Here is a 25133-nt window from a genome sequence, read left to right as displayed (position 1 = left end):
GCTTTAAAGCTATTCTACTGTAACATGACCGACAAAGTTGGCTGAGAGAAATATGGATTTCTTGACTTTTCTTTAGAATTGTCTGAATTCTATATCCTTTGGTATAGAAATTTAGCGGAATCCTAAATTCTGAGGTCCAATCCTCCACGCTGTGTGCGCTGGAAAGGGGGAAGTTGTTACTAACAGCATCACTTCTGAGAGCAGAGGCGCTGGCACTGAGAGGCTGAATGTGGCGGGAGAGCCGGCTCAAAGGGCATCCATCAGTGTGGAGGGGGGGCTTCCTCAGGTGTGGCGGCCGGGGCTCCGACAAGGAACCACAACTGGACTCCCGGAGGAGAGGGTGGTCTGTCCTACTCTGTCTGAAGCTCGTTCTTTTGTGTTCATCCTTTGCCAGCTCTTGTGAGGGTAGCACCACGCTGCCAGGGGCCACTCCTGGGGACCCTCCCAAAGCACCAGCTTGCTTTGCAGACAGCTGACACTGGCCTCCTATTTTCTGGAGCTTGACCACTTGGAAGCCCCTGGCAGAAGGTTAGGACACACCACCAACCCACAGAGACACAATCCAACCACTCGTGGTGGGAGGGGTCGTCCTGGAAGACTTGGGTAGTTCAGAGCCGAAATGTAAAGCCACCAAGCAGAAACTGAGACTGGTTCCTGGCTATTATTTGGATGAATACCAATTATACCAGGTAAAGGTAAGCGTTTCTGTATTAAAGAGAGCGCTTCTTTCAGACTGGATTTGATAATAGAGATAAATACTTCACACTTATCAATCAGAGTGTATTTTAAGTAAGCACACTCTTTCCACAAAGACTTCTACTTCTTCAATATCCTATATATACCCTGTAACAAGGGTATTTCCCCATTATATTTATTCATATGTTAGTCGACATGTTAAAAATGAACACAGGTCAGAGGTCTAAGCTGGTATCTGCTCTACTTTTAAAGTTGGCTTTTCACCGCAATACAGGCCATTTTGAGAATTTCTTGTTTTGCTTATGAAAATGAAAAAATCCCAATTTCTCTCTTCATTTTTAAAATTTATGTGAAGAAACCACATCAGGAAAGGGTTTGTCCTCTTCTGCTCCTCTGTGCTGCTTAGCGGAGTCACAGGCCCGGAGGCCTGGCAGCTGGGGAAGCCAAGCCCCACGCCATCCCCAAGACGAGCACTCTGGTTTCTGGGAGCTGGTGACCTGCTCTTGGACAGGGGTGCCTCTGGGGCCGTGCTAACCTCTGTGCTGCCCCTGCAGGGGCCAGGCTGGTCTCAGAGAGCGGCCTCTAGGCTGCAGGCTGATGCGTGCCTGGACATGACGTTTTCTCTGCCTGGACAACCTCTCTGACTCTCCTGCCTCTATGAGGAATCAGCCCCTTGGCTTCTGGTGTGAACCTGAAGGGGCAGCACACAGCATGTGGACGGAAAGCCAGGTCTGCGGCTAAATGCTGCGTCAGCTACAGGGAAGCTGTACCTTTGAAATGCCCTTTAACCTCTGGGAACTGGGGTGTCTCATGTGAAAGCTGAGAAAAACGGTAAGACCACCACTCCCGTGAGGCTGATGTGAGCTTTAAACTACACAGGGGCAGGTTCTGCCACAGCAGCTGGCACTCAATAAATGGTGGTTGTCAATGAAACACAGCTTCTCAGGACTGATCACAGCTACTGGGTTCAATCATGTACCTTTTTCTAGGCACCATGAAAAAGGAAAAAATACCAATCAAATCCACACACCATCTTGATTTTAGAGACATATTCTGAGAGAACTGGCCTAATGGGGAGTGGAGGTGCCCTCCCGTTGAGTGGGCACACAGCAGGGGCAGCTGGAGCCCAGCACATGCTGCTGGGCACACCCAGTTGCGGCCGCAAGGGGAGGGTCGAAACCTGCACCCCTGCCCCCAGCCACGTGGCCAGACTGGGAGACACTGCGCCTGCTCAAGGTCTTGGTCCCCCAGGCGTTGGGCTCAACCCACCTGTACCATCAGAAGGTGTCCTAGCACTTCACCTCAAAGAAACATCCCGTCTGATAAGAAAACTCTCTTCAGATAGGATCTGACTGAGGCCCTGGACTATCACGTGGGAGGACACAGGCAAAGAGCTCCCAGTAAGGCTGGTCCTGACTCCAAGCGGGGTCTGGAGCCGACAGAGGAGCCCGCCCGCCCCACCGCACATCACTGCAGGGCCGTCACCTGGGATGGAAGGCGCTCACCTTGACGCCCTCGTTGTAACTGTCCCCGGGGCTGCCGAGGCTGGCCAGGCTGCCCAGGTGCCCAGGGGCTCCGGGACGTGGCGGCTTCTTTGGTGGCGCTGCAGGATCTGGTAAAGGAATAAGCCCCGTTGAGTAACGTCTGTTAATGGAAAGGATGGAAACGACTCCCAAATAAACGGAGTTATTACAATAGGCGCTAGTCTCAGAGAGGGCACCCTTCGGGGGTGGGGGCGGGGCGTTTCTGGTGCATTAGAGCCGTAACTGCTGTTTTCCAGTACTCTAGGCATGGGCTGAATTTGGTAAACATCACACATGCTGTGGTCTGCAGCGGGAGAAGGGTGAACACATCACGAGGCATTCCAAAGCTAAGAAACTATACTCCCTCCAAATTACACAAACTGTGTGATGCGCCGGAATCCATTTCTTAACTTACCTGGTTTGCCCACAGGCTGATATATGTGCTGGTTTCCAGTCTGTGGGGAAAAAAGACACGGGGTCAGTGCAGTAGGGCACATCACAAGACAACAGCCGCCCCACCCAGGACACCTGCGCTAAACACTGGGCTCAAAGGCCAACGAGATAGGGGAGGGGGCTGCCTGCACAGACGACTAGCCCTCGTCTAGGCTGTCGTGCCTACAGCTGCGATCAGAGCCACCTATCCTAGGCTGACTGAATGAAAACAAGTATGTTCAGAAGCCTAGCCTACTTTTGAAGAGACTTGCCTTGCTTACTCTAAAACAGTAAACTGGTTAAAACACAAGTATTTTAAGGTGCTTTACTTTTTACTGAGCAGAGACCCACTTCTTTAAAACACAAGGACCATGAGACAGCACACACAGACACAACTGCTCCTTACCCAGGACCACAGCGGCTCCCACCAGGTCGCTGAACACTCCCTGTTTCAAAGACTATTGATCACAGTGTGGGGGTTTATCTCAGGGTACTCTATTCTGTTCCACTGACCTATGTGTCTGTTTTTGTGCCAAGACCTTACTGTTTTGATTACTGCAGCTTTGCAGTACAGTCTAAAGCCAAGAAGGGGCATTCCTTCAGCTCTGTTCTTTCCCAAGACTGTTTTGGCTATTCAGGGTCATTTTTATTTCCACACATATTTTAAATGTATTTGTCCTGGTTCTGTTAAAAATGCCATTAGTATTTTGACAGGGGTTGCGCTGGTCATTTTAGCAACGTTACTTCTTCCAGTCCAAATCCACAATGGATCTTTTTGGGCATCTGTGTTGTCTTCAGTTTCTTCCATCAGCATCCTACAGTTTTCAAAGTACAGGTCTTTTGTCTCCTTACATTAAGTTTATCCCTAGGTATCTTATTCTTTTTGATGTGGTTGTAAATGAGATTATTTCCCTAATTTCTCTTTCTGATAGTTCATTCTTAGTGTATAGAAATGCAACAGATTTCTGTATGTTAATTTTGTATGCTGTAACTTTACTGAATTCATTGATAAGTTCTAACAGTTTTCTGGTGGCATTTTTAGGATTTTCTATGTAAAGTATCATGTCATCTGCAAACAGTGACAGTTTTACTAATCTGAATTCCTTTTATTCCTTTTTCTTGTCTGATTGCTGTGGCTAGGACTTCCAATACCATGTTGAATAAATGTGAGCAAAGTCAGCATCCTCGTCATGTTCCTGATCTTAGAGGAAAACATTTTCAGGTGTATGGCATCTTTTCAGCATAAGGAAGGAGCACTGTGTGTGGAGACGTTAAATGGGGGACCGTGTGATTTTGCACATGTGGACTAAAGAAGCCCAACATTCTGTCCGTAAAGCCCACCGTGTGTGTGTGTGCGTGTGTGTGTGTGTGTGTGTTTGAACGCCGAACACTCGGTAGAGCCCAGTGTGCGTGTGTGTGTGTGTGTGTGTATCTGCGTGCACGCACGCAGGTGTATGATGGGAAAGGTGATGGGAAAGGCCAGACCCTCACATGTGTGTATGTGTGCACGTGTGTGTGTGTGTGTGTGATGGGAAAGGTGATGGGAAAGGCCAGACCCTCCCATGTGTGTATGTGTGCACGTGTGTGTGTGTGATGGGAAAGGTGATGGGAAAGGCCAGACCCTCACGTGTGTGCGTGTGCACGTGTATGTGTGTGATGGGAAAGGTGATGGGAAAGGCCAGACCCTCACGTGCTGGTGACTGGCCACGTCTTCCAGGGGCCAGGTCTTAGGGGAGCTGGATTTTATAGCACAGACTACGGAAAGCTATGCATCCTGGAGCTGGCTGACAACCTGGTCTCATGTATGTATGTTTTAATGTATGTATGTACATATGTATGTAGGCAGGCATGTGTGTCTAGAAATGAAGTGGTTTATATCTACCCAGAAGCCTTATTAGGGTGGAAATTTATCTCCTTAAGTCCATTACCCAGCAAGTGGCAGTTTCCCTTTTTTACTGGGAATTTAAGTTTTTCTTTTTTTATTATTTTTTTCTTAATTTATTTTAACCAGATATCCATTGATGGAAATCCTAATAAAATAATTTTAACTACTCTCACCTAAAGAACAGGGAATATTTCTAGCAGGCTTTAAATGTATTTAGAATAAGAAGAAGCTAGGTCTTCAAAGAGAATTTCAGGCATTTTCTCCTACAACATCCAGGAGAAAAATCTGCTTGAACAAATTTTCTGTGAGTGCGGAAACGTTTATAAAACATGAAACGAGAGCATACAAATGCAGCTGGACGACAGCTTGTACGTATTTCAATATTTCAGCTCACTACTGAAAAGACCATGTTAGTAACGGGGGAGAAATTTTGTGTACTATATGTTTTAATAACCTTGGCTGGAATGCCAGTTTCAGTTATGGAACGAGTTACTGTTTTCTGTACGACAAATACTAAAAAGTATGGACATCCCATGACACAAAGAGGTCCAGGTCCTGACGAGGATGTGAGCTGCTTACCGGGGCCTGAGGACCTCCGTCCTCCCTGTCGATGCTGCCTCGAGAGAGCCGCACATCAGGTTTCTGGAGAAACAAGAGCAAACCATACAGTTTCATTCTTGGCTTGAAAACCACTGATGTATTTCTGTACTAAGCATCTTGAAGAGGCGAAAGTTCCACAGTTTCAGAAACACTCTCGAAGCCCAGAGGTGACAAGTGCAGGTCAGCGGGCCCAGCAGAGCCCCCTTCTCCGCACTCATGCCCAGCCAGCAGAACTGGCCTGTGCCGTGCCCCACGTGACACACGGAGATGGGCCTCACCTCTCTTCCTAGCAGCACGCTCTCTTTCCTGAGAAACCCCTGCCCTGGGAGCAGGCACCGATGCTGTCTTCCCAGCAGGTGGAGGCTTACTCCTACTTGGGTGTGTTGCCAAACCAGCAAATGGTCCGATGACGGGTACCCCCCTCCCATGGTGCATCCAGAATTCAAAACCAGACAGAGGAATCTCGACATAATAGGAGTGGGCGAATTTCACTAACAGAAGACTAAACAAAGTAGGCTGCATGCTGTCAGGGTGTGGAGCTTGGTGGGCTTCCTCCTCATGAAAACAATACCATGCAGTGGCCCCAGCCTGCCGCACAATGGTGCGGGTTTCACGGAGCCCACAGGCAGCCACACCAACACCTGCCTCTCTGTGCCAGACACACTGGCCAAAGCCCATCCCAGGGTACATTCCCCTTGCCCTTTCCAGGCTGACCACTCATTTCTTGGTCTCCGCCAGTGAACCGTCTCTTTCAGAAACCCTGTATTTGGCAGAGATCACACAGGAAAATGGCAACCCACTCCAGTGTTCTTGCCTGGAGAATCCCAGGGACGGGGAAGCCTGGTGGGCTGCCGTCTATCGGGTCACACAGAGTTGGACATGACTGAAGTGACTTGGCAGCAGCAACACAAGAAAAACTACTCTTGTGAGGGAAAGAACGTCCTGATGTGGGCCGGGCACTGAGGACACTAGCCACAAGCGCCTGTTAGAGGTGGCGACGGAGAAATGAGCTTGTCCCTCACTTTACTTAAATGTGTTTTCAAAAGTGAAACCATCTCATATAATTCCGTAGCCTACACATGACATCACACAATGGCAACAGGCAAACATGGGATAATGTTGCACAGTATTGCAGAGTGTGAATGCTGTCACACACAGAACACGGTGGAAGCAGCCTGGGCACTGGCACTAGCCATCTGATGTACAAGTTCATTCTCAAAGGGAAAAAAGTACTCAACCTCCACTGTCCTCAGGGTAGAAAATGCCACCAAAGCAGAGCAACGCAGGTACGTAGGGTGTGGGACCTGGGTCAGGCCCCTGCCCTCACGAGCTGTGAGACCTGGGCCTCAACCTCTTCATCTGTAGCACGGGTGGTAGGTGACACCACGCGCTGTGTGCCACCCCAAGCCTCGTCAAGATTAAGCCCGGTAATGCTGGCAAAGCACTGAGACCGCCACGCATGCGTGAAGCACAACAAATGGCTCACCTGCCGTTTGCTGAACATTTGGGCCATTTTCAAAATTTCACCGGCATGAACAGGCTCTGGGTGAACAGCTCTGTGTACAAAACTTCGACTAAATTCCTGAGCACTTCCTGGGCACATGTTTCTAAGAGCCACAGGGTTTGAACATGCGAAAAGCTGTACGTGTCAGCCACCAGGCTGCCTCTCTGTCCCGCGCCTGCCTCTGTCCATGAGGCCCTGTGCCCCAGCACCGCTGGACTTCACTGAAAACCCGCAGCCAGTCAACAAGCGAAGTGCTACCTGTTGGGACTTCCCCGCCCCTTCCCTACGTGGCATAATGCCTGTTTCTTCTTGCCACAGAGGTGCTAAGCTGCCGTGGACAAGGGGCTTCACCTCTCCTGATCCAATTCCTCACCCATATGATTATTACAAGGATTAAGTAAGTGCCTGGCACAGAAATGGTTTTTCCAGTAGTCATATATGGATGTGAGAGTTGAACTACAATGAAAGCTGAGCACTGAAGAATTGATGCTTTTGAACTGCGGTGTTGAAAAAGACTCTTGAGAGTCCCTTGGACTGCAAAGAGATTCAACCAGTCAATCTTAAAGGAAATCAGTCCTGAAGATTCATTGGAAGGACTGATGTTGAAGCTGAAACTCTAATACTTTAGCCACCTGATGTGGAGAACTGACTCCTTGGAAAAGATCCGGATGCTGGGAAAGATTGAGGGCAGGAGGAGAAGGGGACGACAGAGGATGACATGGTTGGATGGCATCACCGACTTGATGGACATCAGTCTGAGCAAGTTCTGGGTGTTGGTGATGGACAGGGAAGGCTGGCGTGCTGCAGTCCATGGGGATGCAAAGAGTTGGACACAGCTGAACTGAACTGGCACAGAAATGGGCACATATGAGATGTTTAGCAAATATGTGCTGAAGGAAGGCTTCCAACTTGAAGTCCTCTCCCCGTGCACCACCCTGTCTTCAGACCTGGACCATGGAGGAAACTCGGAGGGCTGTGGCCTGGCTGGGAGCAGAGTCCCGTCTGGGACCCTCTGACCCCATCCTGACGCTTATCTTTCACTCCCGCTAGCTGACTCTGCCACGAGGGGGAAAACAGCTCCAACATTCATTTCCTTTCTCAGAACACAAAGTGGCCTTTATATACTCAAAACGTTCTCATTTTAAAGTTAAAACCCTGCCTTCAACACAGCCCTGCATTAGAGAATGACTGCGCACAGCAAGCAAAATAAACAGGGAGCAAAGCTTCTCTCCTTGAAAGCAGCACCCAAGAGGAAAGCAGGACTGCCCAGCGCACTGAGGTACCGGTCAAGGCTGATGGCTCTCTCTTGCCAGTTTGCAGAACAGCTTTGCCCGCCGTGGAGCCATCTCAGAAACTGCATGGGCTCATGACATCAGAGAAGGAGGTGGGGACACGCCACCAAGATCCCACTGTAGGTCGCGGCCCTGTGCTCCAGGCAAGAGCCTGCCACCCTGACAAATGTGTGCCGACAGAGGGGGAGGGACCTGAGGGATGCACCACTCTCCAAAGTGCTCGAAAAAAAGTCACATCACACAACGAGGTAGGGCCTAAAATTGGATGCTTCGATAAACAGCTGCTGATTCTGATCTATTAGAAAAAAATCTGGGAATCACTACTGAAAAATCAGCGTTAAGTTTTCAAAGAAGAAGGTGACTCCACCAGGATGCAAGCTGACCTCCCGAATGGCGTGGCAGCTCTGCACCCAGCACAGCCCAAGGACCAGGGTGGGTCAGAAAAGACTTGTTGGTACCAAGGCGTTATGAGACAGAAGCAGAGGCTGAGCATCTTTGGAAATTTCTAGAGCAATCTAAATAGTAATTTTTAGGTCTTTTGGAGCTCATAATAAAAGTTTCTATATCTTAAAAAAATTTTCCTTTTTTCTAGTATCTGCTTTTTATTTTACTAGAGTATCAGGTCTATAATGGTTTAGAAAAAAAAAAAAAGGTTGGGAGCGGCCCGCAGGTATTCTGGCTGAGGTGCACAGTCCAGACTCTCAGCAGCACTGCCTCCCGGCTGATAGAGAGAGAGAAGGCCTTGGAGAGACTAATGGTGTACTCCCCCGCCCCTACTGTTTACAGGTTACATACTTAATCCTCAATTCCACCCAACAGAGAAGTGCTCTCGCCCTTTACAGAGGACATTATAACTACTTCACAGATGAATACATTAAAGCATAAAGCGGTGAACAGTCATGTGGGTCACGACAACTAGGACTCTAAGCCCTCACCCGGTTGACCCCGGAGTCTGGGCTCGTGCACTCAGTGTGCCCTTGCCCTGGAACGCTCTTCAGCTGCTAGGCCGGCCCTGCGCGCCTCCCTGGGCGCACCTCTCTGCCACTATCGGGGGCTGACCTGGGGGGTAGGCCCGGACGGCAGGAAGGATGGAGGGCCCCGGGTGGTCAGCCGGTGGTGGCCACTGGCAGAGTCTGAGTCAGAGAAGGACAGGATCAGAGCCGAGTTTTAGAAACGTCACCACAGCTGGGGCAGAAGACACAGCTGGGAGCGGACAGGACTGCAGAGAGGCCAGGCGTGGCATTCACTCCCCCACCTCCTCACCTTGCTCCCCAGTCGGTGGGGCTGCGCTTCGTCCAGCCTAATCTGGAGAGTGTATGACAGTTACTTTTAAAATACAAGTCAATGAGGGAAAAACAGGCTATCTGTCTTATAAACCACTGGCTGTTGATTGAACTGTTTCTGTGCCTGAAGGACTCCCAGAGTCCTGAACATGGCTGTACCCCTCATCAATGGTGTCTGGTCCCTCAGCACAGAGGGTGACAAGAGGCCCCGGGGGATGTTTATGGCCCAAGGGACCAGCCCTGGCCCCCTGGGTGTGGGGCTGTGTGAAGGCTCCCTGAGTCCTGCTCCATCCAGCCATCCTTCCCTTCCACTATTTCAGGAAGGAGGGCTGACGGGGGAGGGCTCGGGAGACTGAGGACCCTGTGACACGCAGAGACCGCTGTCACCGCTCCTCTGTCCCCAGGGACTTCTGAGGGGCTATCAGCAACAGCTGTCCCAAGAAGACGCCTCCTGCCAGGAACCCCAGAGGCATGTGGGCAGAGGGCTGTGCCCCTCAGACCGTGAACTCAAGGACCAAGGAAGACAAGCCTGGGGCCTGCCCGTCTAGCCACCAGCCTGTAGTGGCGAGAGGCAGTGTCTTGTGTGCAAGCGGCCACTTCAGTGGGAGTCGTTTCTGTATGAGCACGGCAGCCATGCGAAGCCACAGAAATGGTTCTGTGTCTGAGCCCACAATGCCGCCGCTGACGTCCTAGAAATTTATCCGGGAAAAGTCAGTTGGGAAAAGCAAACAACCCACTACTACAAGTCTGAGGGAGCCAACGCTCCTGCTCTGGACAAGATGAACCCTGCCGCCATCTGGCAGGACAGCGGGTGCCCCGGGGCTCGAGGAGCGGAAGCACCCAGCGTGCGTCAGTTACCAGAAACCTCTCCTCCTTCTCCAGCCAGCGCTGGTCCTCCTCCATCTCCTGCTGCTGCCGGATCAGCCGCTCCTCCATCAGGTGCGTGGGCAGCGCCTGCCCGAGGCCGCGCAGGTCCAGCGCCGCCGAGTCCTGGGTGGAGGGGGGGTGGGGTTGAGGAGGGTCACTCTCAGGAGTCCACGTGTGGTGCTCTTACTTTTTTTCTGTGTGTCTTTCCAAGAAAAATTGAGCAGAGCAGCAAGGGTGGTGGAAATAGGCTCTCTTAAGCTCTGCTTGTGGGAGCCGCTTTTCCTTGGGCTTCCAGTTAACATGGGTGACACAACTTTAACAGGTATGCAACTGTTCTCTTGCAGGGATATGTTTAAAGAAGTAATTCAAGATGTGTGCAAAGAATGCATCACTAAACAGAGCAAAAAAAAAGTGGAAACGATCTGGAAGTAAAACAACGGGAGGAGGGTTAACTGTGACACATGCATGTTATGGAGTGTAAGGCATGTTTACTCCAAGGAAAAGAACACGAATAGCAGACAACGACAGACGTTCTTGGATTCAAAGAAGTGTTTTTCAATATCACAGGAATGGTTCTTGGTTTCACCAGGAAAACTTGGTAAAAATTAACACAGGCGGCTGAGCTGGAGGCTCTGTCTGTCCACTGGCCTCATGTAGGGCTCTGGTTTTCAAATGAATGGACTAATGATGGTAGCATCTCTTTATCTTTTAGTTAAAAAGATTCACAGACCCAGAGAGCATCTGATCTTAGAATCAGGTCATCTAAACCAAGAAATCTTAGGATTCAGAATGAAAGGTGCCTTGGGTACAGCCTCATCAATTAACAAGGCAAAGCCCAAGGACATCCAATTTACCTCCACGCTGGGCTGCCACATGGATATCTCCTGTGGTCTGTGATTCCACGAATCTGTTTGGTCCAAGAGAGATGCCTGACCTGGGTAGATGCTGCCAGCCATGGCTGTGACTCCATGTGGGCCAGGGTAGCCAGAGACCTGCGGATGAGCGAAGTGGCTAGGTCACGCTCTGACACAGTGTGGCTTCTGCACAGTCCGGCTTCCAGGTGACAGGAAGTAACTAAGACTGCAGAGGACAGTGTGGCAGCAGGGAAACGGCTCCCCAAAGATGTCCAAGGCCTGATCCCTGGGACCTGTGAACACTACTCGGCAAAGGGACTGCACAGACGTGATTATAAGTCAGGACTCCTGGGACGGGGAGGTTGCTCTGGACTATCCCAGTGGACCCAAGGAGATCATAAGGTCCCTAAAATGCAAGTGGGAAGCAGCAGGGAAAAGAAAAGGGGGTGTGACTACTGAAGAAGGGTCAGAGAGATCCTGGAGTTTGGAAGACGGAAGAATGGGGGTCATGAGTCAGGAGGGCAGGCACCTCTAGAAGCCAGTAAAGCAAGGAAACGGACTCTCAACTATGGCCTTGAGAAAGGTCATCTGTTAGCTTAGCCAGCCACTGCAAATGTACACTAGGAAAGCACACATTCTCTACTTCGCACACTAATTACAATGCTGAGCGCAGACCATCCTCAGATGCAGAAGCAACAGGAGGCCAGAAAACACGGCTAAGCTGTCGCTCTATAGGCCCCTTCCTGCCCAGCTCACCGTGACGCCCCCAGCGAAGAAGAAACAAGACCCCCGCAGGCCTGTCCTCTCATGCACCAGGGCAGGTGGTGGGAAAGACACGGCTGCACAGTCTGACAGTGATGGTGCGGGCAGGGAAAGAGCGTTTAGCTGGATGTGGGGAAAGATGGCAAGGCAGAAAGGAAGCAGGAGGCGTTTCTCTGTGCGGTTCTTGCTCAGTCAGAAGAGGGAGGGAGAGAGGAACCGGAGTTTGCTCCCTAGCTCATCAGGCCGCTTCTGGACGGCAGGGCTGTCAGCTACTTTAGACAAAGTGCAGTCAAGCCTGTATTTCCAAACATCAGCACACCTTCCAGTGAAGGTCTCTATGCGCTGATTTATACCGAAATTCCATACTGATGACACACAGTAAACTTTTAAATAACTTATATAGACAGCTCTCACAGTTTATTTGAATATTTTAATCAAAAAATATTTTACTAACCATGAAATGCTATTATCAGTTACTATGTTTCAATCAGAAGCGATATATTACTGCCAGAGAACTTTTAGGAATTTTCACAGCAAACAGATTTCCAACCATCTAAGGCAGTTTTTCTATGTAACTCCCAACCACGTGAAAGGATCAAATGAGCCTTTCAAGGCAAAAATGCCTGTGGGAAATGCCTTATCACTGTCCGTATCAAGGTGAGGAAACCTGGCGCTTGGCAGAGAATTGTTCCTGTTTGATGAAGACACACATGTTGATTTATCAGTATCAGTATGCATAGTGTTACTGCCCCACTCTGAACATGAAGGACAAAGGAACACACCTTGCACCTGCAGCGGATACATACCTGGTAGTGGTTGGTCTGTACCATGTGCTGTGGGCTGGGGTAAAATCCTTCACTGGACCTCGGACTGGGATAACCAGGTCTGCTGGGCTGTGGACAGATCAACAGCATCATATGAATAGTGTTTTGATTGTTTTGGTGAATCTGCCTTTTGTTAAAAAGAATAGAAAAAACAATTTTCTCTAAGAGCTTAGCTGGAAAGAATGATATAGCGTGTGAAGACATTTCATTGGGGTAACAGTCTCAACAAATAATGCTGGACATCAGGATACCACAAGCGAAAATGAAGCTGGATCCTGTCCACACAACATACACAGAAATTCATTCTAATGGATCATATCTCTAAAGCTAAGAGCTAAAACGATAGAACTCTTTGAAGAAGAAGGCTCAGGGGTAAATCTTTGTGACCCTAAAGTGAAAGTGAAAGTCACTTAATCACATGCGACTCTTTGTGACCCCATGGACTAAACAGTCCATGGAGTTCTCCAGGCCAGAACACTGGAGTGAGTAGCCTTTCCCTGCTCCAGGGGATCTTCCTGACCCAGGGACTGAACCCAGGTCTCCTGTGTTGCAAGTGGATTCTTTTGTTTGTTTTTTGCAAGTGGATTCTTTACCAACTGAGCCACAAGGGAAGCCCTTTGTGACCCTGGGTTAGGCAATGGACACCAAAAACTAGTCAACAAATGGAAAAAAAGATAAATTGAACTTGGTAAGAATTAAAAACTTTTGCATTATAAATAACTAGGTTAAGAAAGTGAAAAGACAACTCATGAATGGAAGAAAGCTTGTGGGATCTTAGTTCTCTGACCAGGGATTGAACATGCCAGGTCCTAACCACTGGACTGCCAGGGAATTCCCACAGAGTAATTTTTTAATCTTTTTGAGCCACAAAGTAACTGGACCACTTAGGTTCGACTGTGTAGGGGGATCTAGTCATGAATAAACACAAGGGAAGGGGTAAGTTCACACAATAAAATAAATTTTCATCAACAGAAAACAGGCAGTGGGGTAGTCTGCTGACCCATGTTAAAGGTTAGAACAATTTCTGATTACAGAAAAGAGCCTCAAAATATACACTTTGAAAATGTCCTAAAGAAAGAAATGTGAGGCTACTTAAAATTTTAAGCTAGCTTCACCTTTGTTCTGTAATACAAGGAAGCCCAACTACCTCCACCTCCACCCATGAACTTATTTAATAGCAGAGCTTTCAAAACTCAGTCACATGAAAATTATTAAAAATCATAGAGATTGAGATACAAAGTCACGTTTAGATGAAAAAGGTTCTTCAGTTCTGTGAGTTTTAGGGGACTGCTGTATCATTGGTGCTCATCACCAACCACACAGAGTTCCTCACACTTCTGGAACCAAAACACGTGCTGTGAACACACAATCTCATCTGGTCGTCCCAACACCCCTAAGAGGCAGGGAACACTGGTACCCCCATTTCACAGATGAAGAGAGTGAGGCTGGGAACCAGCAGGGAACCTGCTTGGTCATCTAAGCGACTTGTGAGTAGATCCACTTGACTTCTGGGCCTGAGAAATGAACTCCGAGGCTCTCCAGTGCCGAACCATTCCAGTTGTGGCTGAGAAAACAGGCAAACCTGTATACACGCAGGAGCCTGTGGAGGCCGCAGGACCTGGGGTTCATAGCTTTCTAGGGGGGACCTAGGGATTCTATTGTTGCTAAATGAGGAGAGACAGAGAAATGTTCTGCTCTCGTCACTAACTGGCTCAGAGACCCCTCAGAATAAATAAAGCAGGTGGCCCTCCTTCCCTGGGCCTCAGTTCTCCCACTGGTGGAGGAAGCCAGACTACAGAAACCTTCACCTCTAAAGTTCTGAAGAACTTGGTCAATAACCTGCATTTACTCTAAATGCGTAATAATACTTCCTGTTACACAGTTTAAAACAATGACCAAGAAAAAAAATGGGTACAATATTTAATAGCACTTTGTGTTAAAACAGATTTCTGAACACTTTTCAAAAAGGGAATGAATTGTCAGAGTTCTTTTAATATATTTTTAGTTCATCAAATGTCAAATAGCAGTTAGCCATTAACTGCAAAAAAGCCTTTTATGTATACTGTCCAGAAAATGATCTGAACTGGATTATTCTCTGCAAACAAGCTGGTGTGTGAAAACACCATCCTGTCCACGGCAAAAGGAGGACAAACAATCTTGACCTGAGGGGAACGATCAAGGGCCTCCCGGCCTCAGCATGGCCGTGCAGCGCGGAGGCCTGGCCACCGGCTGCAGGCCGGGAGGACGGAGGACAGGGCCGGGATTCTGCTGACCGACGTCAACAAGCGGATGTAACGCACTGCCTGCTCCACAGACAGCTCAGCCGCTGGCCACAGGCGAGAAAAGGGCAGAAAATGTGTTCCAGGTTCTCAGCAGAAGAAAACCAAACCCCAAAGGACAGAGTCAGGTAGAAGCAGACTCCTCTCAAAACAAAGCAAACAGTAAAGCATTTATGGTTTAGGTCCCCAACTTCTGCAAAGAGAAACCCCCGAGCCAGGCGTGCTCCTTTCAGCCTGATGATGGGGGCGGGGGGTGGGTGGGTGGGGTTGTGGCACGGTGGGGGTCAGGGAGTTGGGAGGTCACATCTAATCCAATCATCCATGGCTTCAAACAGCTGGAGGCTGCAGCACAGATTAAGAAAATGAGTGCACAGGAGGGTGGTACTCAGAGAAGCAAATAAAAAACCAAAGTTGCAGTGGTCTTAGAATAACCTGCTGTTTGGTTTTCTCCACACAGATAGCACGCAGCTGCCTACACCAAACCCTCAAGAGTCAGCAGGAGGAATGCCAAGGTCGGGTGGGGGCCTCGCTACCTTGGGCGGCGCTTCATCGGACCCTCCGGAGTCCCAGGATGCGGTGACCTGCCTTCTGGACTCCATCCTCATGCGCTCTTCTTGCTGGACCTTCTCTTCCTCCAGGATTGTGCTGGGGAGACAACACAGGATGTGAGGGAGCTGCTGCCAGGAGCCGGAACACTCGGGACCCGCCCTGCCACCAGGAGCCCAATGAGAAAGGGAGAGGGGATCGGGTTTCCAGCTTCCCAGAAGGACTCCAGAGAAGCCTGGATGCAAAGGGCAGGTCCGCTCACAGCCACAGCCCAGGTAAGGAAAGACAGCTGGCTGGGAAGGGAGAAGCTGAAAAACCAAAGCGGAGCCAGGATGGACGGTCTGGACGCCCAGCTCCCTTCAGCAGGACCGTTTCCCAGAGCAAGCCCCACGGAGGCACCACATCAGCGCTGTAGGAGACACGCCCCAAACGGCCTGAACTACCTTCCTGCCAGCTTTCACTTTAACCAGCACTTCGTCTCATCAGGAAGAAAGAAACTCTTCTGAAATTCCTGCTGCCTTCACACACGCAGCTCACCACCGGGTCTCGCGGCTGCTCACCCACCAGGCAGCTCAGGGCTCGGTGCCCAGGCGCCGGCACCCCCCCAACCCCAACCTGGGCCAGCAGGGACCTCTGTCCTCCGGGCGCAGAAAGCTGCCCCCACCCACCGCCCCACAGCTGCATACTGAGGCTGCCTCAGCCCCAGCCTCCCAGGGAGGCGTCCGTGAGAGAGTGAGGTCAGCTGCCCCAGAGCCTCCCCTTCTAATCTGGGAATCGCCTGTTTGCAGAAGACGCTCTGGCTGCCGGAGGCAAGGGCAGGCTGCTTCTCACGCAGCTATAGCAGGAGATGATGCACAATCCATCTCCCGACCACCCTGAGTCAGCAAGCCCTCACTAAACATGGAAGGCTTTCTTTCCTTTTTTTAAAGGGAAGGGAATGTTTTCCTCAATGACCACATCAGCACTTAGAGAAAAGCAAAATTTAGTCAGAATAGCCCATCCCCTTTTCAAAATATGATTTCGGTTTCCTTCCCACTCCATGTAGACAATCATGGCTGAGAAAACAACACAAAGCTTTTAAACGACAAGGCAGGACTAGTGGCACCTTCGAGGCAGCGCGCTGTGCCCGAGCGCCAGCACCGTGGGGACCTGGCACCGATCCCACGATTCATGGGTCAAAATGTGCCGTGTATGCCTGTCTGAGAGGCTGTGGCCCCCACTGCACTGAGAACTGCCCGTTCCCACGCGCCCAGTGTGAGCATGGACCCTGGATCACACTGCTCCAGTGACGACGGGACAGCGGGCACTGAAGCCAGCATGGGCCGAGCGTGCGCGTGGGCTGCCAAGGGAGACGGCGCGCCTCAGGCCCACTCCTCACAGGGGACACGGGCAGGCCAATGAGAGCAGGGGTCCATCGGCCTGAGAGAGGGGCCCCCTCCGATCACAAGCACCCTGCTCTCAATCACCTGACCCTCAAAATAAGTAACAGACTCCAAATCAGAATTTCCAAAATTTCTGTAGTTTTAAACAACTGAAAAGTCCCAAAAATCAAAACAAAAACTTCCTCAAATTGTTAAAATACAGGCAAGCTGTGAGAAGGCCAAGTGTGACATATTTTTAAAGGCAATGGGAACTCTACTTCAAACAGCCCCTATGAAGGCACTTTAACCCATATGGCCTGTCTTCTGAACTGGGTCACCCTGACCTGAAGGTGACTGCCCCCTACAAACACCTCCAAATGGATCACGGGAGGCCCTTGCCGTCGGGAGGCCCCTCGGGCTCCCCTAACCCCGACCCTTGCACCCACACTCACGGTGCCCCTCTTCTCTGACCCACTGACTCCCTTCTGAGTCTTCCTTCTCAATCCTTCATCACCTGCTACACTGGGCACGAATGCAGGGGTAACCAGGCAGCCTCACAGCCAAGATAACATGTCAGAATGTTTCTGAAGAAGTAATTTGTTGCTTAGAGCAGCTCAGAATATAAATAACTTATAAAGAATCTGGTTTAACAAGGGGAAGACTCTTCCATAGATGGAGTAAGAGTGCCCATGGAGACATTTCTGAGCTTTTCTCTTTACAGTCGCTGAGGAACCCAGAGCAAAAAAACTGGAATGTGCAGAGTGTCAAGGAGGTCAAATTTAAACATATTTTCCCAAACTACAAATATTTTTAGTAGCAATACATTCCATTTGAGAGCTTTTAGCTGCCTAATGTGAACTGGCAATGAGCCCGCATGGTTCTTCCTGGGACGGTGGTTTCTAAGTCTCAAACCCGCTGAGAGATAAAGCAATAGAAGATATAAGACTTCTCATTTAACAAACATTAGAGCACGTGGTAATCATTCTTTGTTTTATCCACGAGCCTTATTTAGGAAGAGAATTGGGCAGCGAGGGAAAAAACTATTTAACGTGAGTTTTGTTTTTACTTTCCTTACTTTAGGAAAAAAAGTCAAACAAGTCGTCGGCTCAGAGTCAAAGGACGTGAACATGTGAAAGCACGCTCTGATTCCGGCAGCAGCACCCCTGGGAACCTGGCCTCCCAGGCTCCGCAAGCTGCCGTGGAGAGGTTTCCCAGGATGTGACTTCACGTCTAAGGTATTTTCATGAAGAGCAAGAAAGAGGTCTGACAGCTTCTTCATTTCCACCACGAAGCGGAGATACTAAAGCAAATCTCCAGTGCAAGCTTTTGAGTGGACGGGGCGACCGATCCTGAGGGGGTGACCAGCTGCTCCCACCGTCCCAGGAGAAGGGACAGAGCTGGGAGCTGGGTAACCACAGGCAGCTGGGCCATCTCAACTTGTGTCCTCGTGTATAAAGAACAACGACACTGTCCATCCCATTCACTGTTAGGATGGAGAAATAAAGTAGGAGAAGGAAGCCAGTAGGACATTTCAGTAAATGCTATCTAGTTCTGTACTTTTAACATGCCTTGGGTTTTTTTTTTTTTAAATCTATTTCATTTCTGCAGTGTTTTTCCTGATAGCGATTATACTGCTATTCTTTCCTTTGAAACCACACTTCTTCTATGCTTAAATAACTTAAAAAAATAAAAGAAAAAAGATTGTACTTTGATCACCTAAACATAGTGATTTTATGATGACATCACAAAATTTGCTTTGGATAGAAAATCAGTCTGGATTCATAGCTACTTAGGCTAATCTGGAAAATACCCAGAGAAAGAGCAGCAAGAAACCGAAGGGAAAAAAAAAAAAGCCAAGAGGGAAATGGCTTGTTTTAGCAAGTTCATGGGAATACCAGTTTTGAAACATGATCTCTTATAATTACCCAACACTACCTCACCACAAAGGAATGGAATTGACCTTTCAACAAGCACTCCCCCCAACCCCCGCCCAGGGATCTTTGCAGAAAACAAGTCTGGAGGCCTGAGACGAGGCTGGGATGGTGGGATGGTGTCTCTGCAGCCACAGTAACCTCGGTGCTGCAGCACAGGGTTCTCCCCTTTCTCTTATAAACACACACAGCAGACCCAGCATCTTGTTTCACGAACACAAAACCTGCATTTCTCTCTACTTACTATGTGTCTCAAACTTCAGGAAGTTATGCACTTCTGCTTGGCTACGGTGTTACACATCTCAAAATTATTTTTAAGTTATTTCTACTAGAATCTTACTTTAAAACGGTGACCTCTCTGGTATTTTGGGCAAGTTGGAGAAGCTCCTATGTGACCCCTCCTCTTGCAGACTAGGACAGAAGAGAGAACCTAGACAACAACTAGGGCCTGAGACAGCACTGAGCAATCAGGCTCTGGGGGGAGGGGCGCTAGGAGCAAAGAATGGCACTGGGCAAGGTCCCACTTTGATGGCCACTGGCCAAAAAGCTGGCAGCCATCCTACTGGTTTGAAGAACCAGAGGACTGAGTTTGGGTCACCACAGCTGGTGGAAAATGAGGGGGAAAAGCCAGGAAGAAGAGAGCCAGGGAGGGGGTACTTCAAATTCTGAGTATAAATTCTGCCTGAATCACTTGCTAACCCCTGTACCATGCACATATAGGGCAGGCTCCAGGCGGCCCAGCTGAGACTGAACTCAGCTGAATTGAGATTGGAGCTCATAGAATGGAGACAGTTTGCAACTGAGACCTGCCTAGTTAGCTGCCTGCTAAATCAACCAACCAACCAACCAGTCTTCAGAGGAATGACATTGAATCCAGAGTTGCCAAGACTTATCAGCCACAAGTCAAGGGCATAATCTAAAACCGCTTGATACACAAACACGCAAAATGTAATCCAGTCTCAAGAGGAAGAGAAATCTAAAGGAAGCTGACTCCAATGGTGACTCAGAAATTGGAATTAGCAAGCAAGGACTTCAAAGAGCTGTTATTTTCAAGGACATATAGGAAAATTTGTTCACAGTTAATGAAAAGATAGGAAATGTCAACAGTTAAATAGAAACTATAACAAAGAGTTAAATGAGAATTCCATAACGAAAACCAGAATATCTGAAATAAAATCTCCATGGGACTGGATGATCAGTAGGATGGAGATGAGAGGAGAGTCAGGGAGACTAAGGATAAATATATCAACAAAACTTATCCGGTCTGAGGGACTTAGAGAAAAAAGACTGGGGGAAAAGAGAGAAAGAACAGAGTCTGTGGACTGTTGAAGGACGCTATCAGAAGATTTAACATACACAGAATGAGAGTTTTAAAAGTAGAGAGAAAAATTGGAGCAGAAAAAAATAGCTGAAGAAATGACACATTTACAGACTCAAGAGGTTCAGTGAAGCCCAAATACAGTGAATAAACCACACCCAAGCACATCCTAGTTATAAACCGGTGAAAACCAAAGATAAAGAGCAGATCATGGAAGCAGCCAGAGAAAAATGACACATGACATAAGATGAAGAATAAACTGAAAGGCCAGTGACTTCTTGGAAGACAGTGAAAGCAAGCTTTAAGGTGCTGAAAGGGAAGGAAAAAAAAAAAAAGAAAAATGCCATCAGTTCAGAGTTCTGTATACAGTGAAATGAAGCTCAATTCATTTTCAGATAAAAAAACACCACCACCACCCCAAAATAACCAATAGGTTCACACCACAAGAAATGCTAAAGAAGTTCTTCAATAGATAATTCAAGAAAAGTCTTTAGGGAAGAACAAAGAGCACTGTTTGGGGTTAAATATAAGATTACCCCCTTACTTTCCTTAAAAGGCTATTTAAAACACAAAGTGGAATCTTATAAGATTACTAACATAAATGAATATATATGATATCTAGAGCAGAAAGGATTGAGGCAGTAATTTAAAGTGAAATACAAAGATTAAGTCTAAGTAGACAGCATCACCAACTCAACGGACGAGAGTTTGAGCAAGCTCCAGGAGATGGCGAAGGGCAGGGAAACGTGGTGTGCTGCAGTCCACTGGGTCGCAAAGAGTCGGACACAACTGAGCGACTGAACAAGAAGATGGTGAAAAGTTAAAGATGTACAGTTCAATACTTAGAGCAATCACTAAAGTCTGACACAAATGGTATTTCTAAAGTGCAAGCCTGGGGGGTGGTTGAACGAGAGGAAGGGGTGCAGAAGGGAAGCCCGTGGCCTCGCAGCACCAGCCCCCTTCACCAAGAACGGGCTAGGTGCCCCAGGGGCTGCTGCGTCCTCCAGTCTAGGTGAGAGGCCCAGGGCCTGGGGGCCCACAGGGAGCCAGCGCTGCTCCCGTCGGTCCCGGAGCCCCCGCACCCACCTCGCCTGCCCGCCCCCTTAACCTGCAGCCACTGGTCCTCCACGGTCCAGATGGGAGGGCAGCTATCCACGTCTGCTCCACTCTTTCTCCAGGCTTTCAGGGAGAACCCTGAAGGCCACATTCGGGGAAAGGGGATTAGGAACAGAGAGAGGAGAACTGTGCCAGAAACGGGTGAAGGGAGGAGCGATGGCAGCTGCCTGGCGAGTGTGAGGATTTCGCTGTGGGCGCCGGGGGAGGCCTTCGGATGGTAACTGGCAAACGTGTGGATCCTAGCTGCGGGGGGAGCTTCATCCAAAGTTCTCTTACAAACAAGACAAGGCGGGGAAGCCAAAAGAATGAGGAGTGCAGGGGCGGGACAGCCAGCGACCCCCCTAGCGGGGAGGGGCCACCCCGGAGTAGAGACCAGGACGCTCGTTCTGGGCTGGGGTCTTGCCCCCACCCTGTGTTGGCTGCATGATCCAGGCAGGTCACAGGGTGTTTTGAGCCTTGAGTGAAAAGGGCAACAGTATCTCATCCTTGAGAATTATTGTGAGACCAGCAAGGTAAACGGTCTGTGAAGCCATGTAAGCACAAAGGGTTAACTTTTATGAAATTTTAAGTTTAAATCTCCCTAGAAATTTGTTTACTTCATGCAAAACCAGCTGTGCAGCTGAAGGTAAAGCAAAACCACACCTGTAAAGGTCTGAACATCAGGGTCTGGGGTCCCCACAGGGAAGGAACAGGTATGAGGTAATTTTTCATGGAAAACAGTTTAAATTGTACATTAAGTTCCTATTAAATTTATACGTACTATTTATTTTTTATTACTGGGAAGGCTAAGGCCCCAAACATTTTACACTGTAAATACAGGAATAACTGAAACACAGGCTACTCTTCTAGATAAGATCGAGACCAGCAAGATGGCAACGAGAAGGAAAATGCTGATATGATGACTAAGGGGGAATTCAGACACCACCTTTGAGAGGAATTTTGGGAGCAGATACAAAACCACCTGAAAAACACAGCGAAGAAGCACAAGTAATCTCATGTTATTAGTCAAACCTAGAGTTTTTAATCTAGAGTTCACATTCTAGGATAAATGAAGAATCAGAAAGGATTAAAAAAAAAGTGCCCATAGAAAACGTCCATATGATATCTACAAAATGTCAAAAAGATGTGCCTTGCATTTTGGTATCTGGACAATAATAGCAACCACTTTTAAATGTGAATAATTAGCTTTTTTTAAAACAGCAATCATTTTCTGTGCCCAAGACTTCCAGGTCCCCTGTGGATCTTCAGATGAAGCTTTGTTTTCATTATTACTTACCAAGTGTGTGTGCCCACCACAAGCATGAAAACTAAACGCATTTTAGATGACTTTATCTAGTCCTGGAGTGTAGGTAGGACTCATGATTCCACTCTTCCGGGGAGTCTAAGTCATTCGCCCAAGCTCATGTGTGTGCTCAGTCGCTTCAGTCGTGTACGACTCTTTGTGACCCTATGGACTGTAGCCCCCCAGGCTCCTCTGTCTACAGGGATTCTCTAGGCAAGAATACTGGAGTGGGTTGCCATGCCCTCCTCCAAGTCAAACAGATTTCTCGAAGGCCAGTTTTGTATGATACAGTTAAGAAGCAAACACGACACCATCAAGTTGCAACAACACACACACAACAGCCAGCACTGCCGCAGACCCACCTGAAGACAAGGCTCTGTAGTGCAGACACAGGGTGAGGACTCAGCAGGCAAGCCCAGGCCCTGGCTGACGCATGCTGGGCGGCCTGCCTCCGGCTGCCACAGGGCCCCTGGGAGACTCAGCCTCACGGAAACTGACAACACTGCTCCCACGGACTCGGAGACCACAGAGGGCCACAGCGGGCAGACACAGCACACATAAGACGGACAGCACAACAGTGACGACCCTTCAAAGTCCCTGAGGGGGGCCCTGTGCCTAAGCCAGAGATGCTGCCTTTGTTCTGCGGGACTTTCTCTACCCGACATGCAAGCAAATTTAAGAAAACCAGCTGTGGAAATTCCATGTAACAGTGTTTTTCTTTCTTCTTTTTCCTTTTAAACTGAACAGCGTTGAGTTTGCCCACCAGTCATAATCATAGCCGGAGAGCTTACTGACTTTAGCTGGGTCTCAGATCAAAGCGCGGAGCGTGACAGTTGACAGCCTGTGCCCCGGACTCAGGTGGACTTGTCTTGAATCCCAGGTCGTAACCCGCGGTCAGTCAGCCACCTGGCCTGTTTCCATTTCCCCACTTGTAAACTGATGATGACAACATCATCTACACCTCCAAGGACCATGAGGGTTCAGATGAAGTACTGTGTGAGAGTTCACGGCACTCAGTCCACGCTGGTTTTCTACACTGTGATTTCTACGGGTGACTGCAGAGGATGGAGACCTGCTCCCGATGGACACAGTGTCAGTTTACCGGGCTTCCTGAAGCGCCCAGGGACTAGGGGGCCTTCCAGGCAGACACTTACTAGGTCAGTGTTCTTTAGGATCGAAAAGATCAGGTAAATTGTTTACATTTAACCTACCCTTCACATGTGAAAACGACACGCTTAGAAACAAGGATGAATTCCCAAAGGTTTAAAAAAACCATGGCCGGAGCAACAGGAGCTTTCGTCACTGCCGGGGGTGCTGCACAGGCGCATCCACTTAGAAAAACACGCGCTGTCGGTACATAAAGCTACAGCCTACACGCACGCAGATGCATGAACATGCACCCACCAGGCATTTGTGCACACATGTTCCCCAAAGACACATCTGGTATGTCCACACAGCAGCAGTGTTTATGCTGTTTGTGTTTCAAAGCTCCAAGATGCAAAGTAGTAGAGGAGAGAAACTACGGTAGTCATAATTGGTGCACGTACAGCAACGAGAATGAGGTACAACCAGCTGAATAACACAGTGATCTCAAACTAAGTCTTGTGCAAAAATAAGTCATAAACAAAAAAGCACACACCGAATGACGGCATTTACGTAAAGCTCAAAAACAGGCAGAACCAACCGATGGTGAGTGGTTACCCTTGGAGGGGGAGCACTAATTGCAAAGAGGTCTCTCTCTAGTGGGTTTCCGGGGTGCAGGCAATGCTGTTTTCTTGTTCTGGTTACTGTGCCCAATTTATGAAAATTCAATGAGTTTACTTCTTGGCATGTCTGTAAGTTCGCATCTTCGCATGTCAACAAACAATTTTTTAAATAACAAAAACTAAGGTACAAAATTTAAATGGATAACTTTATTTATTGCATTCATTTGTCTAAAAGGGATTTAAGAAGCCACATGTTAAATGTTTTCCTGAGATAAAGCTGACAATCTCTTCCTATAAGGAAGCACAGATGTCTTAGTCACACGGAGCGCTGCTCAGCAATGCTGACTTTGACCATAACCTCCAAAGGGGAAAATACACCCGTGGTTTATGTGGTCTCCCTGGCATAGTATCTGCCACACGATGAACTGAATCAGCAAGGGACTAAATGATTCCTTCACTCAAAGAATATTCAGTGCACTCTTATAACTTGTCAGGAACACAGTATGAAACGCTAGCGCACACACTATGAGAAAGTTCCTACTAAGGGATTTCTTACACTTGCCAACAGGCTGCTGAGAGTTGGACCTCATTCTCCTCAGTGAGGCACATTTACGAACAAGGACCAGGACAGGAGGGGGACTGGCCTTCCGGTCAGAGCTGACCCATCCCAGTAGGACCCTCTGCCAAGAGGAGTCTCTGGGAGCCACTATTCTTAGGACACAGTGAAAACAAGCGGTAGTCCCATCCCAGAGGAGAGGAGCCCATGAGAACCTGAGTCTGTCTGCATTGTTTCTCTTGCGGCAGACAAGGAGAATGGGATTGGGGAACATTTTTAAGTGACCTGGGATGAGGATTCCCCCAAATTTATTATCTTCTTTGAATCTTGCATATAATAAAACTTTCAGAAAAGTCACTAAAAGATTCTATTTTCTTGTTTGTGATTCATTGTTATATATAGCTATCCAGGCAAGCTATTATGTTACAAAGTTATATTTTATTTGGTTTATTTGGTAGCCATATTCTACATGTTCAAATACAAAGTTAAGCTTCATTTCTGACTAATACAAAACAA

The 25133-nt window shown here is 48.5% G+C and overlaps 1 protein-coding gene and 1 long non-coding RNA gene across 43 annotated transcripts in view; one reads left to right on the top strand and one right to left on the bottom strand.

Moving 5' to 3' along the window:
- The window catches only part of PTK2 (protein tyrosine kinase 2), a 189603-nt gene that overhangs the window by 7011 nt on the left and 157459 nt on the right, over positions 1 to 25133 (bottom strand). For 20 of the 42 annotated variants that reach the window (XM_069600909.1, XM_069600911.1, XM_069600887.1 and 17 more), the window contains 8 exons: positions 15335 to 15446; positions 12505 to 12591; positions 10937 to 11074; positions 10074 to 10205; positions 9196 to 9237; positions 5116 to 5178; positions 2635 to 2674; positions 2202 to 2308 (listed from right to left, as the gene is read on the bottom strand). In XM_069600909.1, coding sequence (XP_069457010.1) covers positions 2202 to 2308; positions 2635 to 2674; positions 5116 to 5178; positions 9196 to 9237; positions 10074 to 10205; positions 10937 to 11074; positions 12505 to 12591; positions 15335 to 15446 — 721 coding nt within the window. Of the gene's footprint in view, positions 1 to 2201; positions 2309 to 2634; positions 2675 to 5115; positions 5179 to 8991; positions 9066 to 9195; positions 9238 to 10073; positions 10206 to 10936; positions 11075 to 12504; positions 12592 to 15334; positions 15447 to 15609; positions 15755 to 15790; positions 16082 to 25133 lie in introns of those variants that run through there. The other 22 variants (XM_069600897.1, XM_069600915.1, XM_069600899.1 and 19 more) reach the window with 8 other exon arrangements.
- LOC138446146 (uncharacterized) lies at positions 14666 to 18271 on the top strand. The gene is made up of 3 exons (XR_011259147.1): positions 14666 to 14929; positions 15259 to 15622; positions 17789 to 18271. It is a non-coding gene; the product is annotated as an uncharacterized lncRNA (long non-coding RNA).

The sequence above is a fragment of the Ovis canadensis genome, chromosome 9, assembly GCF_042477335.2.
Source record: "Ovis canadensis isolate MfBH-ARS-UI-01 breed Bighorn chromosome 9, ARS-UI_OviCan_v2, whole genome shotgun sequence".
NCBI classification, from domain to species: Eukaryota; Metazoa; Chordata; class Mammalia; order Artiodactyla; family Bovidae; genus Ovis; species Ovis canadensis.
Note: the sequence above shows the minus strand (reverse complement) of the source record. Positions and strands in the feature narration are given on the sequence as shown.